General features: G+C 35.7%; 1 protein-coding gene across 2 annotated transcripts in view; it reads left to right on the top strand.

Annotated features, from left to right (window-relative positions):
- Positions 1-19,392, top strand: part of IQCB1 (IQ motif containing B1) — a 73,725-nt gene that overhangs the window by 43,107 nt on the left and 11,226 nt on the right. The window contains exons 10-13 of one of the 2 annotated variants that reach the window (XM_005548013.4): positions 1,480-1,589; positions 6,505-6,647; positions 8,292-8,440; positions 14,902-15,033. In XM_005548013.4, the coding sequence (XP_005548070.3) occupies positions 1,480-1,589; positions 6,505-6,647; positions 8,292-8,440; positions 14,902-15,033 (534 nt within the window). The remainder of the gene's footprint in view (positions 1-1,479; positions 1,590-6,504; positions 6,648-8,291; positions 8,441-14,901; positions 15,034-19,392) is intronic. The other variant, XR_012431657.1, reaches the window with a different exon arrangement.

Consider the following 19,392-nt stretch of genomic DNA (forward strand, 5'->3'; position numbering starts at 1 on the left):
CATGTTCCTCACTTTCTTTCTCTTAAGACTTCAAGCAAAATACTCCCAAAATAGAAATATCTTTAAAATTTTTACTCAGGAGGTTGAGGCAGGAGGATTGCTTGAGTCCAGGAATTGGAGACTGCCCTATGATCACACCCATGAATAGCCACTGCACCCCAGCCTGGTCAACATAGCAAAACCCCATCTTTAAAATATAATGTTACAAAATTGTATCTCTCCGCCTTCAACCTGCTGAAAAACATAATTTCAATCTCCCATTTTCATCTGTTTATAGATACTGCCACATCAGTTTCACTCAACATTTTTCATGAAAGCCCCATCTCTGATGTTTATCTTTTATCTATAAGCTATTTAAAATTTTAAAATTGTTTTTCCAAAAAAATCTCTAATGGTAGCAAACTGTATTTATGGTCACCTATGGCTACCCTTCTTGTTCTTTGAGATACAACAATAACACCTTTTCCTTTGTGTAAGAAATGGTCTTAATAAAAATTATTTAGAAATTTGAGGCAGCAGGTTATTGATTATTTCATCATACTTCCTCTAGTGTACTCAAAATGATGGCTCTAAATAGCCCATTCCAACAGGAAGAGGCATATAGCTTTCTGATTTCCAGATAAAGACTTAAATATGGAAAACGTCTAAAATGACTAAAGATATTTTTTAATTTAAAAGGAAAAGGGGACATTGTGTATCTAAAATCCAAAACCAAAAAGGCAATAAATTTTAAAATACAAGCAGAAACCATGAAAAGAAGTCCAGTAAGGCAGGAGAATGGGTTGGGGGAGGCTGGAAGGAAGAATGCAGAAGAAGGGAATTTCTTTTTTCTGTATATATGAACCATCATGAATTTAGATTAATCTCAAAACTGTGCATGTGCTCAAATTCATATTGATTAGGTAACAAAATCATAGAAATCACATTTTATTATTAATAGCTGTACCCTTTTTCATTCCATGTGAGGACTCAGAAGTCTACTAAGTAAACAGGAGACTGTGACAGAATTCAGTCAAGAACTCAGATAGCTCACTGACCTTTTAAGCCCAATGGTTCATCAGGAGAATAGCATACCAAAAGCTTACAGAACTAGACAGAGATTCAAGCAACCATCCACAATGGTCAACAGAGCTTATAGTTTGAACCTAACTAGGTTGATTGCCTATTAAATAAAAACATTAACATGGTAGCTCAAAAAAGATTATGAAAGGTCAGGCGGACTATAAAATCTTTGAAAAGGAAATGGAAGTGAGATTATCCAGGGAGAATTTGGAGCTAACTAGACTATATCTTGAGTATGTTCTAGAAATTGCCTTATCGAGCCTAACATACCTCCTTTGGGAGGTAAGGTTTAATATCCCTACCCATCTTGTTAGAGCTAGAGATTAATACTTGCCCTGGCCTGATACTTTAAGAGGTATTAAATTTTTAAGACCTTCCTAGAGATATCTCTAAATTGTTTTTGGCATTTAATTTCAGAAACTACATCAAGCAGCATGCTTAATTCAAGCCTATTGGAAGGGTTTTCAGACAAGGAAGAGATTAAAGAAGCTTCCATCTGCTGTGATTGCTTTGCAGAGGAGTTTCAGGTAAAAAATTTTGGTAAGGGGATTGATGATCAGAGAATCTTACTAGAGTACAGTTGAATTGAAATTTAGGTGATTTTTAAAAAATTTCCTAGTATGTTTATTGTTATCTTTTCGTTCTTTTTCTGTACATTTCTGGGTACCAACACTCCAGTAACCAGATGCACTTTCAAAGCAAAGGACATAAGACAGGCATCTGATGTGTTAAATATACAATCCTATCCACTTAAGATATTTGGGGAGGGGACAAGCCTACAAAGGAAGCCAACGATAGTTATATTATTAAACCCTTAAAACCAACAGTTATCATGATTGTGTGTATATAATTATAACAATAACATGTATGCATATAAGAGTTTAAGTCTGTTAACCTGATTTTCCTGAATAAATATGGCATGGATGGATATCTTCATTGAATTATGATATAGTTTGGCATTTATTTCAAGTAGACTGAAAAGGAAATACTGAAGACATAGCCCACTTTCTGAAATGACTAACCAATCCAGATTCTCCAAGGTCACAGAACAAGAAAAAGTAACTTAGCTGCTAGGTAATTTATGATAGAGAAGAACTGTTTCAGAGGTGACTTTTTCATGCAGCCTAACTTACAGCCAAGCTTTAGTTCATTAAAATGAAACTGGCATTTTACAGAAGTTAGTTTTTTAAAGAAAACTGAAACTATTCTTTTAATAACTGCAGATACATTTCTCAGTTATAAAAACATTTAAAAATAGCTCTGGGGTTCAAAATACTATGTAGTCACAGAGTTGAAGACATTGAAATCACTCTAGCTAACTGTGTCTCTTAGTGGGTATCCTATTAATTGATGAACGTTTTCTTCAGGGAAGAATTAAAGATGGATTTAAAATATTATTGGGTGTGAATATTATTGGTAGCAAAGAAAAGAATTAATTTTTAAATACATATCAAGTGCCTAGTATATGCCAGGGGATCCATCCCCTGGCAGTTTAACAGATTCGAGTTTGTATCTCATTTCAGCAACTGGTTGAGTGAACTTGGACAATGCCCCACCTCTCTCAGCCTCAAACTTCCAATCTATAAAATGAGAATAATAGTTTATACACTTGTATGATCAAGATAATGTAAAATTTGAGATAATACAAAGTTTTTAGCATATTTTCTGGCACTTAGAAAATGATAGGAGGAAAAATGCGTATGGCACATTTTCTGTCCTTGAAAATTTACAAATCTAGCTAGACAAATAGATGCGTTAAATAGATAATACTGAGAGGCAAGTGTTATCAATCTATTATTACTCAAATTTTGTTGCCTATCTTACAAACTGTTTTTTTTTTTTTAAAGCATTTCTGTGGTTAGATAAATCTGGGAAATATTGAGTACTTTTTGAGTCACAGTATATATTTTTCTACCCAAAGAATCTGAGGTGCTCTTGGTATTGCCTTTGGTGGTGAATTCAGATAGAGTAGGTATTACTTATGGGTTCTACCTGCTGTCATCCTTAATTATCGGGCATCTTAAATTTAAAGGCACCCTTATACATGGATTCAGAGCATTAATGTTTAGTCCCACAATAGTTGCCAAATTTGCTCATATACTCTCTCTTTCAATATTAAAATCTCTATTTAAAAGTAGCCCAGGATTACAGATTTTTTCCCACTTCTAAGTGGAAAAATTCTATGGAATCTAATATTCCATTATTTTAAAATAGAAATTCCATTGTTTTCTTTATGTGACCAGAAGAGTTATAAATATTTCCATTAAAAAAGATAAACGGTGAAGCAAAAATTATTTAAGTCTCACATTTTGTGTTTGTTACCTTTCCAGTATTTTTGCATTTGAGGTTCCAGAATATACTGAAATGCAGTTCTAACCTGTTGGATTCTATTTAATTTTTTAATTTTCAGTTTGCTCCAGTTCAGCACCTTCCCTCTTCTATTAGTTGTTACAGTTCATGCAAATGTCTCTTGCTTCCTTTGTAGCTTGGTTTTTTTTCGAAGGTTATTTCTGTCTTTTTGTGCTCAGGTCTTATCTCAGTAATTTCCCCCTCCCATGGTTTTGGGAGAAGGACTGCCTACCAGTCACACTTATGGGTTCAGATTGATTAGTGTTCTTTAGATTCAGCAAAAGGCATTCTTTCATAGTCACACCCTTGCTAACGCACTTTCATAGTGGTTTCTTTCTTATTTAGTCATTTCTCATATTCAGAAACTTTATTGTCTCTTAAGTACTCTTCTTCAGCAAAGTTTTCTGAAGCAGCTAACAGCTGCTCTAGTTCTCTTAGAGAAACCTTACAATTTACCTACCTCTATCATAGTGCTGATTTTTAAGTGTTTTAATTACATTTGTTGATTTCACCTTGAAACTGAGCTTCTTAAATGCAGAATAGTATCTTTTTTCTCTCCCTCTGAGGCACAGTGTCTTGGCAGCAGAAAGTTTGGTCAACTCCCACTTTAATGATAAAAATTCAGACTGATTAAATGTAAATCATGGAATTTACTTATTTTCAGAATATGACATCTGATCAGTCATTTTATTTTCAGAAGTGTAATACAGAGGCCAGGTGGTCCAGTGCCTACTAATTCTTACAAAGAAACCAGTTGGAAGAATAATTGTTTGATTTTTGAGTGATTATAGAAACTCTGAACAAAATAACTAGATGTTATTTATTAATAAATGGGGGAATTACATTCGAAATCACATCAGTTCCTAATGTTTTCAAACATGAAAGTGAAACATGAATCCAGTAAGCACATCTGTTTACAATTTAGTCCCTATTTAAATCACCAAACCTCACTTTTGTCCTGTCTTTCTGGTTTGTACTTTACTTCCACCTTCATGCTCCATAGTCTTTTCATTTTTGCCGTATTTCATAGCCTACATACCTAAATTGTTTCCCAAACCCGGTTTTCTGACAGATTAAATATTCTAACAGATGTAATTTTAATGATTACTATGTTTTTCATACTAATAGTATGAAATGATATTTAAAATATTGATGATGCAGTATTAAACACTATAATCTATAGTCAATTAGAAGTTAGAAACAGAGGTAGTTTTTTGTTGTTGCTGTTTTGAGGTGGAGTCACACGCTGTCACTCAGGCTGGAGTGCAGTGGCACGATCTCGGCTCACTGCAACCTCCACCTCCCGGGTTCAGGCTCCTGCCTCACCTCCCAAGTAGCTGAGACTATAAGTACACACCACCACAGCTGGCTAATTTTTGTATTTTTAGTAGAAATGGGGTTTCACCATATTGGCCAGGCTGGTCTCAAACTCTTGACCTCAGGTGATCCACCCACCTTGGCCTCCCAAAGTGCTGGGATTACAGGTGTGAGCCAGTGCGCCGAGCCACAGAGTTAGTTTTTTAAAAACCAGTTTAAAAGGAGGCTGTGTTTAGTGCCTGCTCTCTTTTACCCTCTATGAATGGGTAAGAGATAAAACATTATTATCTGCATGCTGTATAACCCAGAAGTTTTGAGGCGAAGGAGTTCTGTAGAACAGGCAAGATGCCATCAGCTATTCTTTGGGAAGGGAGAGGCCCTTACCTGCTTCATTTCCAGCTTTCACAAAGAGCAAGAGACACTTAGAACTATTCAACTAGCCCTAGATCTTCTCTAGAACTTTTTGACACACATACACTTTTGAGGTCTTCTCTGTCTTCCATAAGAGAGATAAGAAAGAAGTTTCAAAACAAATTCTCTACTGTGTCCTAAGTAGAAAACTAGAGAAAATTTAAGTTGTAATTGATGGAAGAATTTATGAGAAACAACCACAGGCACACAACATTTTATCAAAACAATTTAATCAAAATAAACTATTTTGAGTTGAAAATTCAGTTGAAAAATCATAATAATCCTCTCTAATTATACTATAATGATGTCTGGCTATTAAGAGTACAAAGCTATAGCCAAGGTACCACATTTGTTTACAGTTTAATTCTAAGAATACAGTTTTAAAAAAAGATCTAAGAGAAAATGTTCTTGGGAGAGACACATGTCAAATTAAGTCTATAGAGGTAAACTAGTTTATTCTGTCTCTCTTCTTATCCTCGTTTTCTTTTTCTGTGGGTATCTGAAAGCATTTTGAGTATATTTACTGTAAACTGACACTTGTAGTCTCCTTACATAGTGATATTGGAAGCAACAAAAACTAGATGGGAATGGCTAAGGAGAAATTTTGGTGAATAAAAGGTAATACAGAAATGATAATTATATAAAATGTGGCCACATGAAAGTTTTCATAACCAGTTTTAAAAGTAATGTTCAGTTATCAATAATTGAGAAATAGGCATAAGAAGAAAATAAAAATCAACTGTAATCACATCATGCATAAAAATCACTTGAAATTTTAATGTTTTTTATTTATTTTTCTGTGTAAGTAAATGTAAATTTTTTGACACAATTTTGATCTCATCCTTCTATATCCTGATTTTACTTTTACCTGACATTAGATCATTGATATATTCTCATGTCACTAAATATTCTTCGAACATTTTATTTTTTCATAGTTCATATAATCCCATCCCATCAGGTGAATGAACCAGTATCTATTTATCCAACTCCCTGTTGTGAGACAAAGTTTGTTTTCAACTTGTTACTGTTGTAATACTGTGGAGAACATTTTTGAACAGAGGTTTTTACATATATATCTGATTATTTCCTTAAGAATATTATTTGTAATGGAACTAATTGGTCATCACTTTTAAGGCTTTTTATTTATATATTTCAAATATTTTTCCAGACTTTTAATGCATATATTCAAATATTTCTCCAGAAAGGTTGCACAACAGCCGCAGAAGACAGGCTATTTTATCATACCTTATTAACACTAGAAATTACCTTAAAATTTTTTGTTTACATTTATTTGATTACCAGGGAGGTTATGCATTTTCCATATGATTTATGAAAATTATGTATAACACACTGTTTCCATCACAGATCTAAACGAACAAAGATGTTGCTGGAGATAAATAGGCAGAAGGAAGAGGAGGACCTCAAATTACGATTGCAGCTTCAAAGACAGAGAGCCATGAGACTTTCTCGAGAACTGCGACTGAGTATGCTCGAAATAGTTCATCCAGGTGAGTGGCAGTATCAACTTTATAAACATAAGAATATTTAGGTTATCTTTTAACAAACCAAGTTTTCTAGCTACATGATGATTTTTTAAAAATTTGGACTTTTGCCCTTTTTCTCTGTTTTTTAGATAAACTTTATTAAATCTTCTGAGTTCAAAAACGGTTACTATTTTTTTGATTCAGACCTATTCGTTGATGATGAACAATCTGCCCACCAGTTTTTTTTTTCTTATCCTTCAGATAGTTTAGTGAAACATAAAAATTTATGCATAAAGATAGCTGTTAGAGACACAAAGATACTTCTTGAACTGAAATAAGGAGTTGGAATATTATCACATTCTGCCATCAGAACTTAACTCATTCCTTAGTACAAATGTTGTGACATCTTCTTTCCACCTTTGACAGACTAAGCTGAAATTAATAATAAGGTGTGGTCTGAGAGGTCTTAGTGGTTTCAATATTATCTTCACGTTCTTTTACCTGTCGTCTTGTTATTCAATCCAGGGTCCTTCACTAGCCTTTTATTTCACTTCATCTCCATTAAATATAGATATTTTCTAGGATTCCATCCTCACCTTATTCCTGTCATTTTGCTCTTCCTGGGGTATCCATCCATAACTACAGCTCAACTCTCAACTGAGTGCTGAGCAGTCTCAAATCTGGTCTCTGTCTTCACCTACTCTCCTAAGCTCTTAGAGGAGAATTGCCCAATAGAAATTTTTACAAAAATGAAAGGTTGTATATCTGTACCATCCAGTAGGGTAGCCAGTGGCTAGAGATGGCTACTGAGTATTTGAAATGTGGCTAGTGTACTGAAGTACCTGAATTTTAATTTTACTTTATTTTAACCCAAGTAGCCACTTGTGGATAATGTCTACTCTATTGAATAACACACCTCTGTACCCAACTGCCTATTGGATCCAGCTTTACCTGGATATCCACAGGCAACCCAAACACCAAAGTCATTATCTTACCCCTCAGATTTCCTTTTCCTTTATTCCCCATCTCAGCTAATGGCACCAGTAACTTACTCAGTTTCCCATTTGAGACATCCTAGAGTCCTTTCCCTCTTTTACCTCTATATCCAATTGATCATTAAATTATATCAGTTTCTTATACTCCCCCAAATACACTCCCCTTTTTATTAACAATTCTACTACCTTATTCTGTCATGTATGTACTGTGAACCCTGGGTTGTATGCTGAGCAACTCCAAGAAAGCAAAAAGAAAGTCATCTATATAACTGACTGAGTGACTTAAGAGAAATTTGGAAGCATGTAGAGAGAACACATACATACATTTTGCCCTTTCCCTCTGATGGTACTGAATGACTTCTTAATCGTGTGCTTAGGATTCTTGGTTTTTTGGGTTTTTTGAAATGTTTTTAATGTTAGATTTTCAGCGATTTTCTTATTACTCTACCACAAAAATATTATATGAGTTCTTTCTCTAAAGAAGCTGCATAATCTGGGAAAGCTTTGTTTCTAAAATCTTAGAACCATGGTAAAATAATAGAATTGGGAAAATTAGTGAACAGTATTGGCAAAAATAAAAAGAAAGCAAGATTATTATTATCATTGTCCTGATTCCAGAACTTAAGAAAGCATGGCAGTGAGTATGTTGTAATAGTGTCTATCATCTTTTTAGGTCAGGTGGAGAAACACTATCGGGAAATGGAAGAGAAATCAGCATTGATTATCCAGAAACACTGGAGAGGGTACAGGGAAAGGAAAAATTTTCACCAACAGAGGCAGTCTCTCACAGAGTATAAAGCAGCTGTCACACTTCAAAGAGCAGTGAGTCTAATGTAGTGAAAAGAGCTCTGAATCAAGAGGCAAAAACATGAGTTCAAACCTGACTTTGCTAATTACCTGTTGTAAAGCCTTTATCAAGACACTTAGTTTTCTTGAGCCTTAGTTTTTTCTTTTGTAAAAGAAAACCTCCTTACCTCTGGCCAAGCTGGTTTAGACACTCAGTCCTTAGTACTACCTTAGAACCTTGTACATCATTTACTATACTACAATGTTGTTTTGTTAATTATTTCCCTTCTTACTTGGGCTGTGAGTTCTTCAGGAATAAGGAGCTAAGTCTTATTGTTGTCAGCTCATCACATGTGCTTGATGTGTGAATAGATGTTTACCCTTACCCTTTTCACTCAGTTGTTATGTGGATCAGTTACCCTAATTCATGGGAATGTATTTTGTAAATTACAAAGTTCTCTGCAAGTGCAGCATGTGATATTTGATTTTTTTAATGCACAGATATTAGGTATATTTAGATCATTATAACATTTTAATTATAGAATTTTATATATATATATATTTTTTTTTTTTTTTTGAGACGAATTCTTGCTCTGTTGCAAGGCTGAAGTGCAATGGCGCAATCTTGGCTCACTACAACCCCCACCTCCCAGGTTCAAGCAATTCTCCTGACTCAGCCTCCTGAGTAGCTGGGACTACAGGCACGCACCACCACGCCCATCTAATTTTTGTATTTTTAGTAGAGACTGGGTTTCACCATATTGGCCAGGATGGTCTCGATCTCTTGACCTCATGAGCTGCCTACCTTGGCCTCCAAAAGTGCTGGGATTACAGGCATGAGTCACCACGCCCAGCCTCGTGTTCTTAAATAGCAATCTTTCTGTGATCTCTCTAGAGCATAGTACTATTTTGTTGCCTTGGAAAAGCATAACACAAGGTGGTTTTTAAAATTTAATGACCAGTTTTCCTAACATCCAGTTATTGTCTTATACATGGTTAACTTTCATATTAGGATTTCAGGTCCTATAGCATTTAGCTTAACAATCCATTATTGAATTTTTAGGTCAATTTCAGTTTTCTACTGTGATAGATTTTGAACAGTCTCTGTGATTAACTTTTTACAAAGTTTTTTTTTTTTTTTAAATCATCCAAAAACATAGTAGAATAAATGCTAGAGAAATAGGAAGAGATGCCTGCCTCCTACTCCTTCTTCAGGCTCTTCTGGGGATCTCAGGTTGTATCTGCAACAAACAGTCCTGCACCATCACTGAATCACACATACTCCTGATATTTACCTTCTGCTAAACAAAGTCATCTAAGGATTAACCAGTTGATATCAGGGTTGGAGACACTTCCTTTGGAGGAACCTTTGGCTTCTTTCTAACACTTTTAACTTATAAATACCTCCTTTTTAAAGTCTTCCCTGTCATAGAATTAGGTGGGCCCTTATTAAGTTGACTTACTACCTTGCCTGATTTAGATGACCCTAAATACTTTGTAAAAGGATCCTCTACTATAAAGTGAAATATCCTGGTTTGCTTACCATTTCTTAGAGAAAGAAGTAGGGGTCATTATAAGAATGTATCTGAAGGCTATGAAGGCAAAGTTGTTTTGGCTTTTATACTTTACAGTGGCACAAAAGGAAGATTAGTCGCATTTGCCTCATATCTGCTAAAAAAAAAGGTAATTGAGTCTCTGTTTAAGAGCAAAAAGGGATGGGTTGAGGTCATGTTTATAGTCTTTGCATCTCATTAATAAAAAAAAGGAATGCGTCTCTGTTTAAGAGCAAAAAGGGATGGGTCAAAGTCATGTTTATAGTCTTTGCATCTCATTAATAAAAATAAGATGAAGTCAAAGTGAAGTTAGCCAAAATGGAAAAGGAAATAAGAGGATTACTTTTTTTTTTTTTTTTTAAAGAAACGTGGTCTCACTCTGTCACCCAGGTACCGTGGTGTGTTCACAATGCATCACAGCCTTGAATTCCTGGGCTAAAGTGACCCTCCTGCCTCAGCCTCCCTAAGTGCTGAGATTATAGGTGTGAGCCACCATGCCTGGCCAAGAATTACTTTCAAAGAAGGAAAAGAGAAAGAAAAATGGGAAAGTACACTGAGAAAAGAAATAGAAAAATAGAGAAAATTATAACAAGGCAATAGTCAATAAAGGATACATTTTGCCATATTTTTAAAGCATCCTTTCTTTCTTTCTTTTTTTTTTTTTTGAGACAGAATCTCTCTCTGTCTCCCAGGCTGGAGTGCAGTGGTACAATCATAGCCCACTGCAGCCTTGATCTGCGAGGCTCAAGAGATCCTCCCGCCTCAGCCTCCACAGTAGCTGAGACTACAGGCTTGCACCACCAGGCCCAGCTAATTTTTTTTTTTTTTTTTTCAGTAGAGACTAAGTCTCACTTTGTTGCCCAGGGTAGTCTCCAACTCCTGAGCTCAAGTGATCCTCCCGCTGCAGCCTTCCAAAGTGCTGGAATTACAGGTGTGAGCCACTGTGCCTGGCCTAAGGTATCCTTTTCTAAGACACACTAGAGACCTGCACTGTTCAATAAAATAATCATTAAGCATACGTAGCTGGCTATGAAGAACTTGACATGTAGCTAGTCCAAATTGAAATGTGTCGTAAGTGTAAAATACCCACCAGATTTTGAAAACGTAGCATGAAAAAAAGTGTAAAGTATCTCATTAATACTTTTTTATATTGATTACATGATGAAATACTAATATTTTGTGTATACAGAGTTATATGTTTTATATAACTCAGTAAATATTGTTTTGCTCATTTTTTATTTTCTTAATGTGACTACTAGAAAATTTGAAATTACTTATATGACTCACATTATACTTCTGTTGGCACTGCTACTGACCTTGCTAAGAAAAAAAATGGGAAATAATTCATTAGCCTCATTGAAAGTAATATACCAGCCTGGGCAATGTGGCAAAACCTCATCTCTAATAAAAATACAAAAATTAGCCAGGCATGGTAGCACATACTGGTAGTCCCAGCTACTTGGGAAACTGAAGTGGGGAAAATCACCTGAGCCTGGGAAGTTGAGGCTGCAGTGAGCTGTGATCACACCACTGCACTCCAGCCTGGACAATACGAATGAGATCCAGCCTGAAAAAAAAAAAAAAAAGTAATATAAAGGAGTAGGAATATCCTTTCAATGAACTCGTCCCTCAGGAAGAACCGGTTATTAGTGTCCTCGGCAGGAAAAGAAAGGCCAGAACGGTTATCCACCTTCTGTTCTTCTCTTACTTGATGCAAAAACAGAGGCATTGTTTCTCCAGTGGCTAAAAATTGAGGAAATTTGCTAAAAGAGAAAAATAAATGAAAGGGGAGAATAGAAGGAAAGAAGAGAGTCTCAACAGAAGGATGCAAGCACAGTTGAAAACTCAAGTACCATACTGAAAACAAGGCCGGGCACGGTGACTCACGCCTGTAAATCCCAGCACTTTGGGAGGCTGAGGCGGGAGGATCACTTGAGCCCAGGAGTTTGAGACCAGCCTAGGAAATATAATAAGACTCTTTCTCTACAAAAAATTAACTGGGCTTGGTGGTGCACACCTGTAGTCCTGGCTACTCAGGAAGCTGAAGTGGGAAGATCACTTGAGCCCAGGAGGTTGAGGCTGCTGTGAGCCATAATCAAGCCACTGCACTCCAGCCAGGGTGACAGTGTGAGACCCTGTCTTAAAAAAAAATACCAAAAAAGTAAAGGGTACTAGGGAAATTTTCTAAACCGCTTCTTAGTGCCCACTCTTAAATATCAACTAAAGGATAATTATCACTGAATATCTAAGGAAAGCCAAAGACAAAACAAATGGAATAAAACAACTTGATAGAATATAAACATTGCAGGTATAAGGAAAAAATGTTTTTAATCTGTTATTAATATCCTCAGAGAGATAAGGAAACATAATATATGAAACAAAACCAAGATACCATATAAAAGGGAACACAGAGAATAAAATTCGACAGGGAAAACTGAAAGACTAATAAAAGGATTGTGGGAGAAAAGTTAAAGAAATCTCACAAAAAGCAAGGAAAAAAGATTTTGCCAGAGGCACACATCTGCAATCCCAGCTACTCAGAAGGCTAAGGCAGCAGGATGGCATTAGCTCAGGAGTTCTAGGCCAGCCTGGTCAACATATGAAATATCATTAGAAAAAGAAAAAAAGGTAGAATCTTTAATTTAAAAAAAAAAAAAACAGATGGATAGAAAACACTGCCAGTCTAGGAGGTCAAACAGCCAAACATTTGAAATCAAGAACAAGAAAAAACAGAAGAGAAAAAGTCAAATAACTGAAGATTTCCCAGAACTGAATGTCACGAATTTTAGATTAAGGGGACCAATTAAGTGTCCAATACAGTGACAGAAACACTTCCACATTTGTTTCATAATACTGTGAGATGTACTAGGAACAAAAGGACTTCTTGACAGCAACATTGGAAGCTAAAAAGTATTGAAGTGAGACTGTCACATATTTGAAGGAAAATGATTTCCAACTAGAATTCTATACCCAACCAAATTATTAATTAAAGATAAGGACAGACCAAAGACATTTTTAGATAAGAGGGAATAACCTGAGAAAGAAGGCAACATGGAATCCAAGAAACACATGGGAAAGATAAAAAGTAGTCACCGAGATGATGGTGAATGGAGACTACAGGATGACAGCTATGCCCAAGGTATAGAGAGCAGGTCAGGAAGCTCCAGAAAGTGTGTCCAAGAAAATGAATTTGATAGAATGCCTGATGTATTTTAATGTGTTGAAAAGTAGGGCAGAGTTTATAAAATATAATCGGTAGTATGGAAAACAAAGCATGGGAGAAAAGAGAATTAATAATTCCAGAGAAAATAAAAATGTGCAAGGAAGGAAAAGTAATTATAGTATACTATATTGTTCAAAAGTGAATAGCCTTTATGTGGTCATAATTTTGCAAACATTGAACATTAACTAAAATTATGATATAATAATATAGGATGGATGGGGAGTAGAAGCAAGTGAAAGAGAGCTAAATTCATACCTTTCATACAAGAAAATCAATAGGTAATACCTATATCTGAAAAAAAAAAAATCACAGAAAAATAGGCGGAGCTAAATGTCAAAAGAATAAACTGAATTAAATTGTTGCCCTTGAGTCAGGGGACAGGGTAAATGGGTAACTCTAGTAAGAATTCTAGTAATTCTTATGAAGCTGACAAATTAAACAATAGCATTCTAGTAATTCTTACAAAACTGACACATTAAACGATAGAGTTATATCAGCAAACTTTTCTGGGAAGCGCTATATAATAAAATATTTTAAGCTTTGCAGGTCATGCAGTGTGTCACATGTATTCAGTTATAGCACAAAAGCAGCCATAGCCACTAGTAAACAAATGAGCATGTCTGTGTTCCAGTAAAATGTTATTTGTACAGGTGGGGTACGATGACTCCCGTCTGTAATCTCAGCACTTTGGGAGGGCGAGTCAGGTGGATCACAAGGTCAAGAGATCGAGACCAGCCTGGCTAACATGGTGAAACCCCATCTCTACTAAAAAATACAAAAATTAGCCTGGTGCAGTGGTGCACGCCTGTCATCCCAGCTACTCTGGGCTGAGGCAGGGGAATTGCTTGAACCTGGGGGGTTGAAGGTTGCAGTGAGCTGAGATTGTGCCACTGCACTCCAGCCTGGTGACAGAGCGAGACTCTATCTCAAAAAAAAAAGTTATTTGTAAACATTAGATTTTGAATTTCATATAATTTTACATGCCACTAAATATTCTTTTCCCTTTAAATTGTTTAACAATGTAAAATGAAAAAACAAAACAAAACAAAAACACGAAAACAAAACCACACACACATTTTTAGCTCTCAAGCCCTATGAAAACAGGCAGCAGGCTAGATTTGGCCTGTGGGCAATGATTTGCTGACCCTTGCTTTAAATAATGTGAACATGTAACTTTGATGAAAATAAAAACAACAAAGACACAAGAAGAGTGAAAACAATTGGGAAGAATAATTGCAAATTTGTCCCATATCATGCCTATTACAAAATTTCTTTTTACCAGAGTCCATTCTGAAGGACATGGGAAATAATTCAGACAGAAATATACTGTCTCCTAGTTGTTTACAATCCTGTAGGCTGTGTAGAATTAAGGCCCCTTTTTTCTATAGACATAGAATCTGTCCTCTAGGGATCAAGTGACTTGCCCAGAATCATAGTTTATAAGGGACTAGAATTGAGACTAGAATCTATTGCTTTTTTCCTCTTCATTGCTTACTGCACAAATAATACGTGACTATATCCTTGTAAAAAGCACTACAGAAGACTGTATTTTCAAAATCACTATTCTCCTGCGTCTTGTCACAGTCCCATTCCCCTCCTTATACACACTCAGAGTTAATCAATATTGCAATGTGGTCACTACCATATGTTGTAGTGAGAAAATAGTTCTATTAGTTAGGGGAGAAAAATCACAAACCTTCAATTTTTTTTTTTTCCTCCAGGCACTTAAATTCCTAGCAAAGTGCCATAAGAAAAAGAAACTATTTGCTTCTTGGCGAGGACTCCAAGAACTCACTGATGCACGCCGAGTTGAACTGAAGCAACAAGTGGATGACTATGTCAGAAGACATTTGGTATGTAGGCTTCTGTGCCATATCAGTATTACATTATTCCAGTGCATGATATTGATCAACAAAACAGTGTCTCTCATATATATATGTGTGTGTGTGTGTGTGTGTGTGTGTGTATACATTTATTGCTGGTATAAAGTAATGCATTGGCTTTTCCATAGAAGTAATGGTATATCTTTTTATAGTTACATAGCCATAGAGGTATAGTCAGTGGTGAAGGAGACTCTGCTTTAAATCAGTTTTTTCCCATACTACGTCAATAAGACTTGTTCATTGCTTCTTTTGCAATATACAGTAAAACTCGAACTATTTTGAACCTTCCAGAAAGAGTATATGTAATTGTCAATCAATGATTATTCATTCTTACATTTGTTGGACTACTAATGTACCTCCAGAAACCAATAAGATATAGCATTTGACTATTTGCCTCTTATGATCTTACCACAAATATACTGCTAGCGCCTTTATCCCAACAGAAATGTCCATATCTTTGACTTTCTATGACCACAGTATTGCAGGTCACGTGTTATTCACTTCTCCCACCTGAATTCTTGACCATCTACTCCTATGTGTCTTCAAAGGTCATTTCCCTTTCTGCCTTGGGAGTAACTCACCACTCCTGTCATTAATTTTAATCACCTGCACCTTTGCTGATTACCTCTACTTTCTTTACTCTTACAGTTTCTCTCATGCTTTCACACTTCTGTAATTTTATGGACAAAGTTGGCAGTTTATACATTTCAATCTATCAGAATTATTCCCTCATTTGAACCAACCACTCATAGTGTATCTTGGTGCTTTTCATGAGTTTTGTTGTGATTGTGGTGGTGGTGTTTGTGCCTGAGTTCATTCTCTCTCTCTCACACACACATACATACACACACACACAGATACACACACACACTTCTCAAATTTGAAGGTTCTGGATAACTGATGTTAGAGGTTTAATGTGATATTTAGGCAGTCCTGTCATTCACCCTTTCATTCCTCCAGAGCACCCAAAATGAAAGGACTTTTTGTAACAAACAAAAACCACTATACAAATGGAAATGAAGTGCAAATATATTAGTAGCTGAGCATGTATCTAGTAATCACTGGAACACAGCAATGGTAAAACCTGAATTGGATAGCATAGCTTAGTCCAGGAAGTGTAAGTAAGCCCTCTTACTTTCCCCTCCTGCTAATCTGGATTTAGGGACCCAAAACTTAATGGAGTCTGTGGAGAAAGAGAGGAGGAAAAAACCACCCTTCTATGTCAGGCCCTCTGTGATTACCATAAAGAGGTAGACAGTGGAAAAAGTCCTGACATTTGTTTCTGGCCAAGATGGAGTAACAGGGACTAGATTTACTTCCTGCCTGAAACAACCAGAGAAAGAAACAAACATAAACAGATAAAAATGTATGAGAAAATCGTTTTCAAGACCCTGGACATCAGACAACAAAGAACAATAATTTCTGAGAGGGAACAAAGCGAGCCCTATAATTACCCCAGCTTACTGCCTTGAAAGAGTTTTTAGGCCATAGCTCAAGGAAGAGAAGAGCTCTTTAGAATCCTTGAGTTAAGGAGATGGCACTGAGAGTCTGGTGACACCAAGGGAGCTAGACTTCATAGAGCAGAGTACCAGAGCAAAGAGAGCTGCAAAGAGAGAGAACCCCAGATATCTACAGAATCTACCCCTTGAGTATTCTCCAGAATACTAATCAGCATGTACATGTGAGGAAATTATCTAAAGCCAAATTTTCCAAACAGTCATCTGAAAAGGTAAGACGGAAGTGTGTCTGGAACTCACATAGGTCCAGGAATAGTGCCTGTTCCCATCAAATACACTGGAGAAACTCATAATTCACAGGGTATTGTGAAGCGTACTCAGGAAGACCTTCCCTTAATAGTAGATTATGATTAGCCTAGACAGCTCCATTCTGACAAACAAATTATAAAATCAAGAGTCAAAAAAAGATTAAAATGTTTTCATGTAATTTAACAGCATTCCAAAAAAAGACTCAAAATTTTAAGAAATGTCAAAATATCCAGCACCCAACAAGGTAAAAGTCACAATGTCTAGCAGCTAATCAAATATTAAAGGCATGCATGGAAGTAGGAAAATATGACCCATAATAAGGAGGATATTCAATCAAACCAACCCAGAAATTACATAGATGTTAAAATTGGCAGAGAAGGGCATTAAAACAGTCATTATAACTGTATTCTATATGTTCAAAAAGTCAAGTAGAAATATGGAAAATATTTTTAAAATACCTGAATCAAATTCCTAGAGATAAAAACTTCAAAGTATGGTGTGAAAAATATACTTGATCAAATTAATAGCAGATTAGACTTTGCTGGATGGAAGTCTAATAATAAATTAATAATAAAGGTGAAGCCATAGTAGTAGATACTGCACAAAATGAGTCACAGAGAGGGAAAAAAGAGAAAAATATTTGAAAAGACCATTACTGAGCTGTGGGACTGTAAGTGACCCAATAAATGAAAAATTGGAATCCCTGAAGGAAATGTAGAGAAAAATAATGGCTGAAAACTTTCCAAACTAAAAATGATAAGCCCATACCCAAACCAGTTAAGGCACAAGTACATGGAAAAAACTGTGCCAAGGAATATCATAATCAAAATTGTCAAACCAGTGATACGTGAAAATCTTAAAAACAAAAAAAATTTTAAATGTTATATAAAGACAAAAATTACATTGCTCAGTAGGAACAGTGCAAGCAAGAAGATACCTTGCTTTAAAGTACTGAAAGGAAAAAAAGTTGTCCAACCTAGAATTCTGTACCTGACAAAAAAAATTGTTAAAAAAAAAAGCTTTTTCAGACATACAAAAGCTGAAAGATTTGATCACCAGTACACTTGCACTACCAAAAAAGAATTTAACATTCCAGAAATGTTATAAAAAATGTTAAATTCTTTTTATTCGTATAGATTGAGGGAGTAAAAATGCACATTTACATGCTTATATTGCAAACTCCTCTCCAGCAAAATAAACAATCAACGGTAAACAGCCTATAGAATGGGAAAAAATAGTTGCAAGCTATACATCTAACAAAGGGCTAATATCTAGAATCTACAAGGAACTCAACTCAAGAAGAAAAAAACCCATTAAAAAGTGGGCAAAGCCGGATGCTGTGGCTCATGCCTATAATCTCAGCACTCTGGGATGCCAAGGCAGGAGGAATACTTGAGCCCAGGAATTCGAAACCAGCTTAGGCAACATGGTGAAACCTGGTCTCTACAAAAAATTTAAAAATTAGCCAGGCATGGTGGTGCCTGTCTATAGTCCCAGCTACTTGAAAGGCTGAAGTGGGGTGATCATTTGAGCTCAGGAGGTTGAGGCTGCAGTGAGGCATGTTCATGCTACTGCACTCCAGCCCGGGCGGCCGAGAGAGACCCTGTCTCAAAAAAAAAAAAAAAAAAAAAAAGGTGGGCAAGAAACATGAACAGACATACAAGTGGTCAACAAACAATGAAAAATGCTCAATATCACTAATCATCAGAGAAATGTAAATTAAAATCATAATAAATAACCATATTATACCAGTTAAAATGACTATTATTACAAAGTCAAAAACAACAGATGTTAGCAAGGATGTGGAGAAAAGGGAACACTTACACACTGTTGGTGGGAATGTAAATCAGAAATGTTAAGTTCTTTAAGGTGTAAAACACTTAACATTTCTGTTTAAAATGATGCCAGGAAAAGATACCAGAGAGAAATCTGGCTCTACATAAAGAAATTAAGAGCACTGGAAATGGTAATTACAGCCATGTGTCACATAATGAATTTTCAGTCAGTGTTGGGCCATATATACAACAGTGGTCACCTAATATTGTAATGGCATATTTTTACTGGACATTTTCTATATTTTTATATGTTTACATATGCAAAAACTTACCATTGCATTAAAATTGATTACAGTATTCAGTACAATAACATGCTGTACAGATTTGTAGCCTAAGAGCAATAGGGTATACCACATAGCCTACATAGGTAGTAGTCTATACCATTTAAGTTTGCGTAGGTACACTCGATGACAGGCGCACAGTGACAAAATTACCTAACAGCACGTTTCTCTGAACCTATTCCTGTCGTTAAGCAAGGCATGACTGTACTTGGGTAAATATACAGTAGTCCCCCGTTAATCTCAGAAGATGCATTCCAAGACCCCCAATGGAAGACTAAAACTGCAGATAGTACTGAACCCTGTATATATCATGTTTTTTCCTATACATACATACTTATGATAAAGTTTAATTTATAAATTACACACAGTAAGAGATTAACAACCACAGTAATAAAGTAGAACAATTATCATAATATACTGTAATAAAAGTTATATGAATGTGGTCTC

The sequence above is a fragment of the Macaca fascicularis genome, chromosome 2 (genome assembly GCF_037993035.2).
Source record: "Macaca fascicularis isolate 582-1 chromosome 2, T2T-MFA8v1.1".
In the NCBI taxonomy this organism is placed as follows: domain Eukaryota; kingdom Metazoa; phylum Chordata; class Mammalia; order Primates; family Cercopithecidae; genus Macaca; species Macaca fascicularis.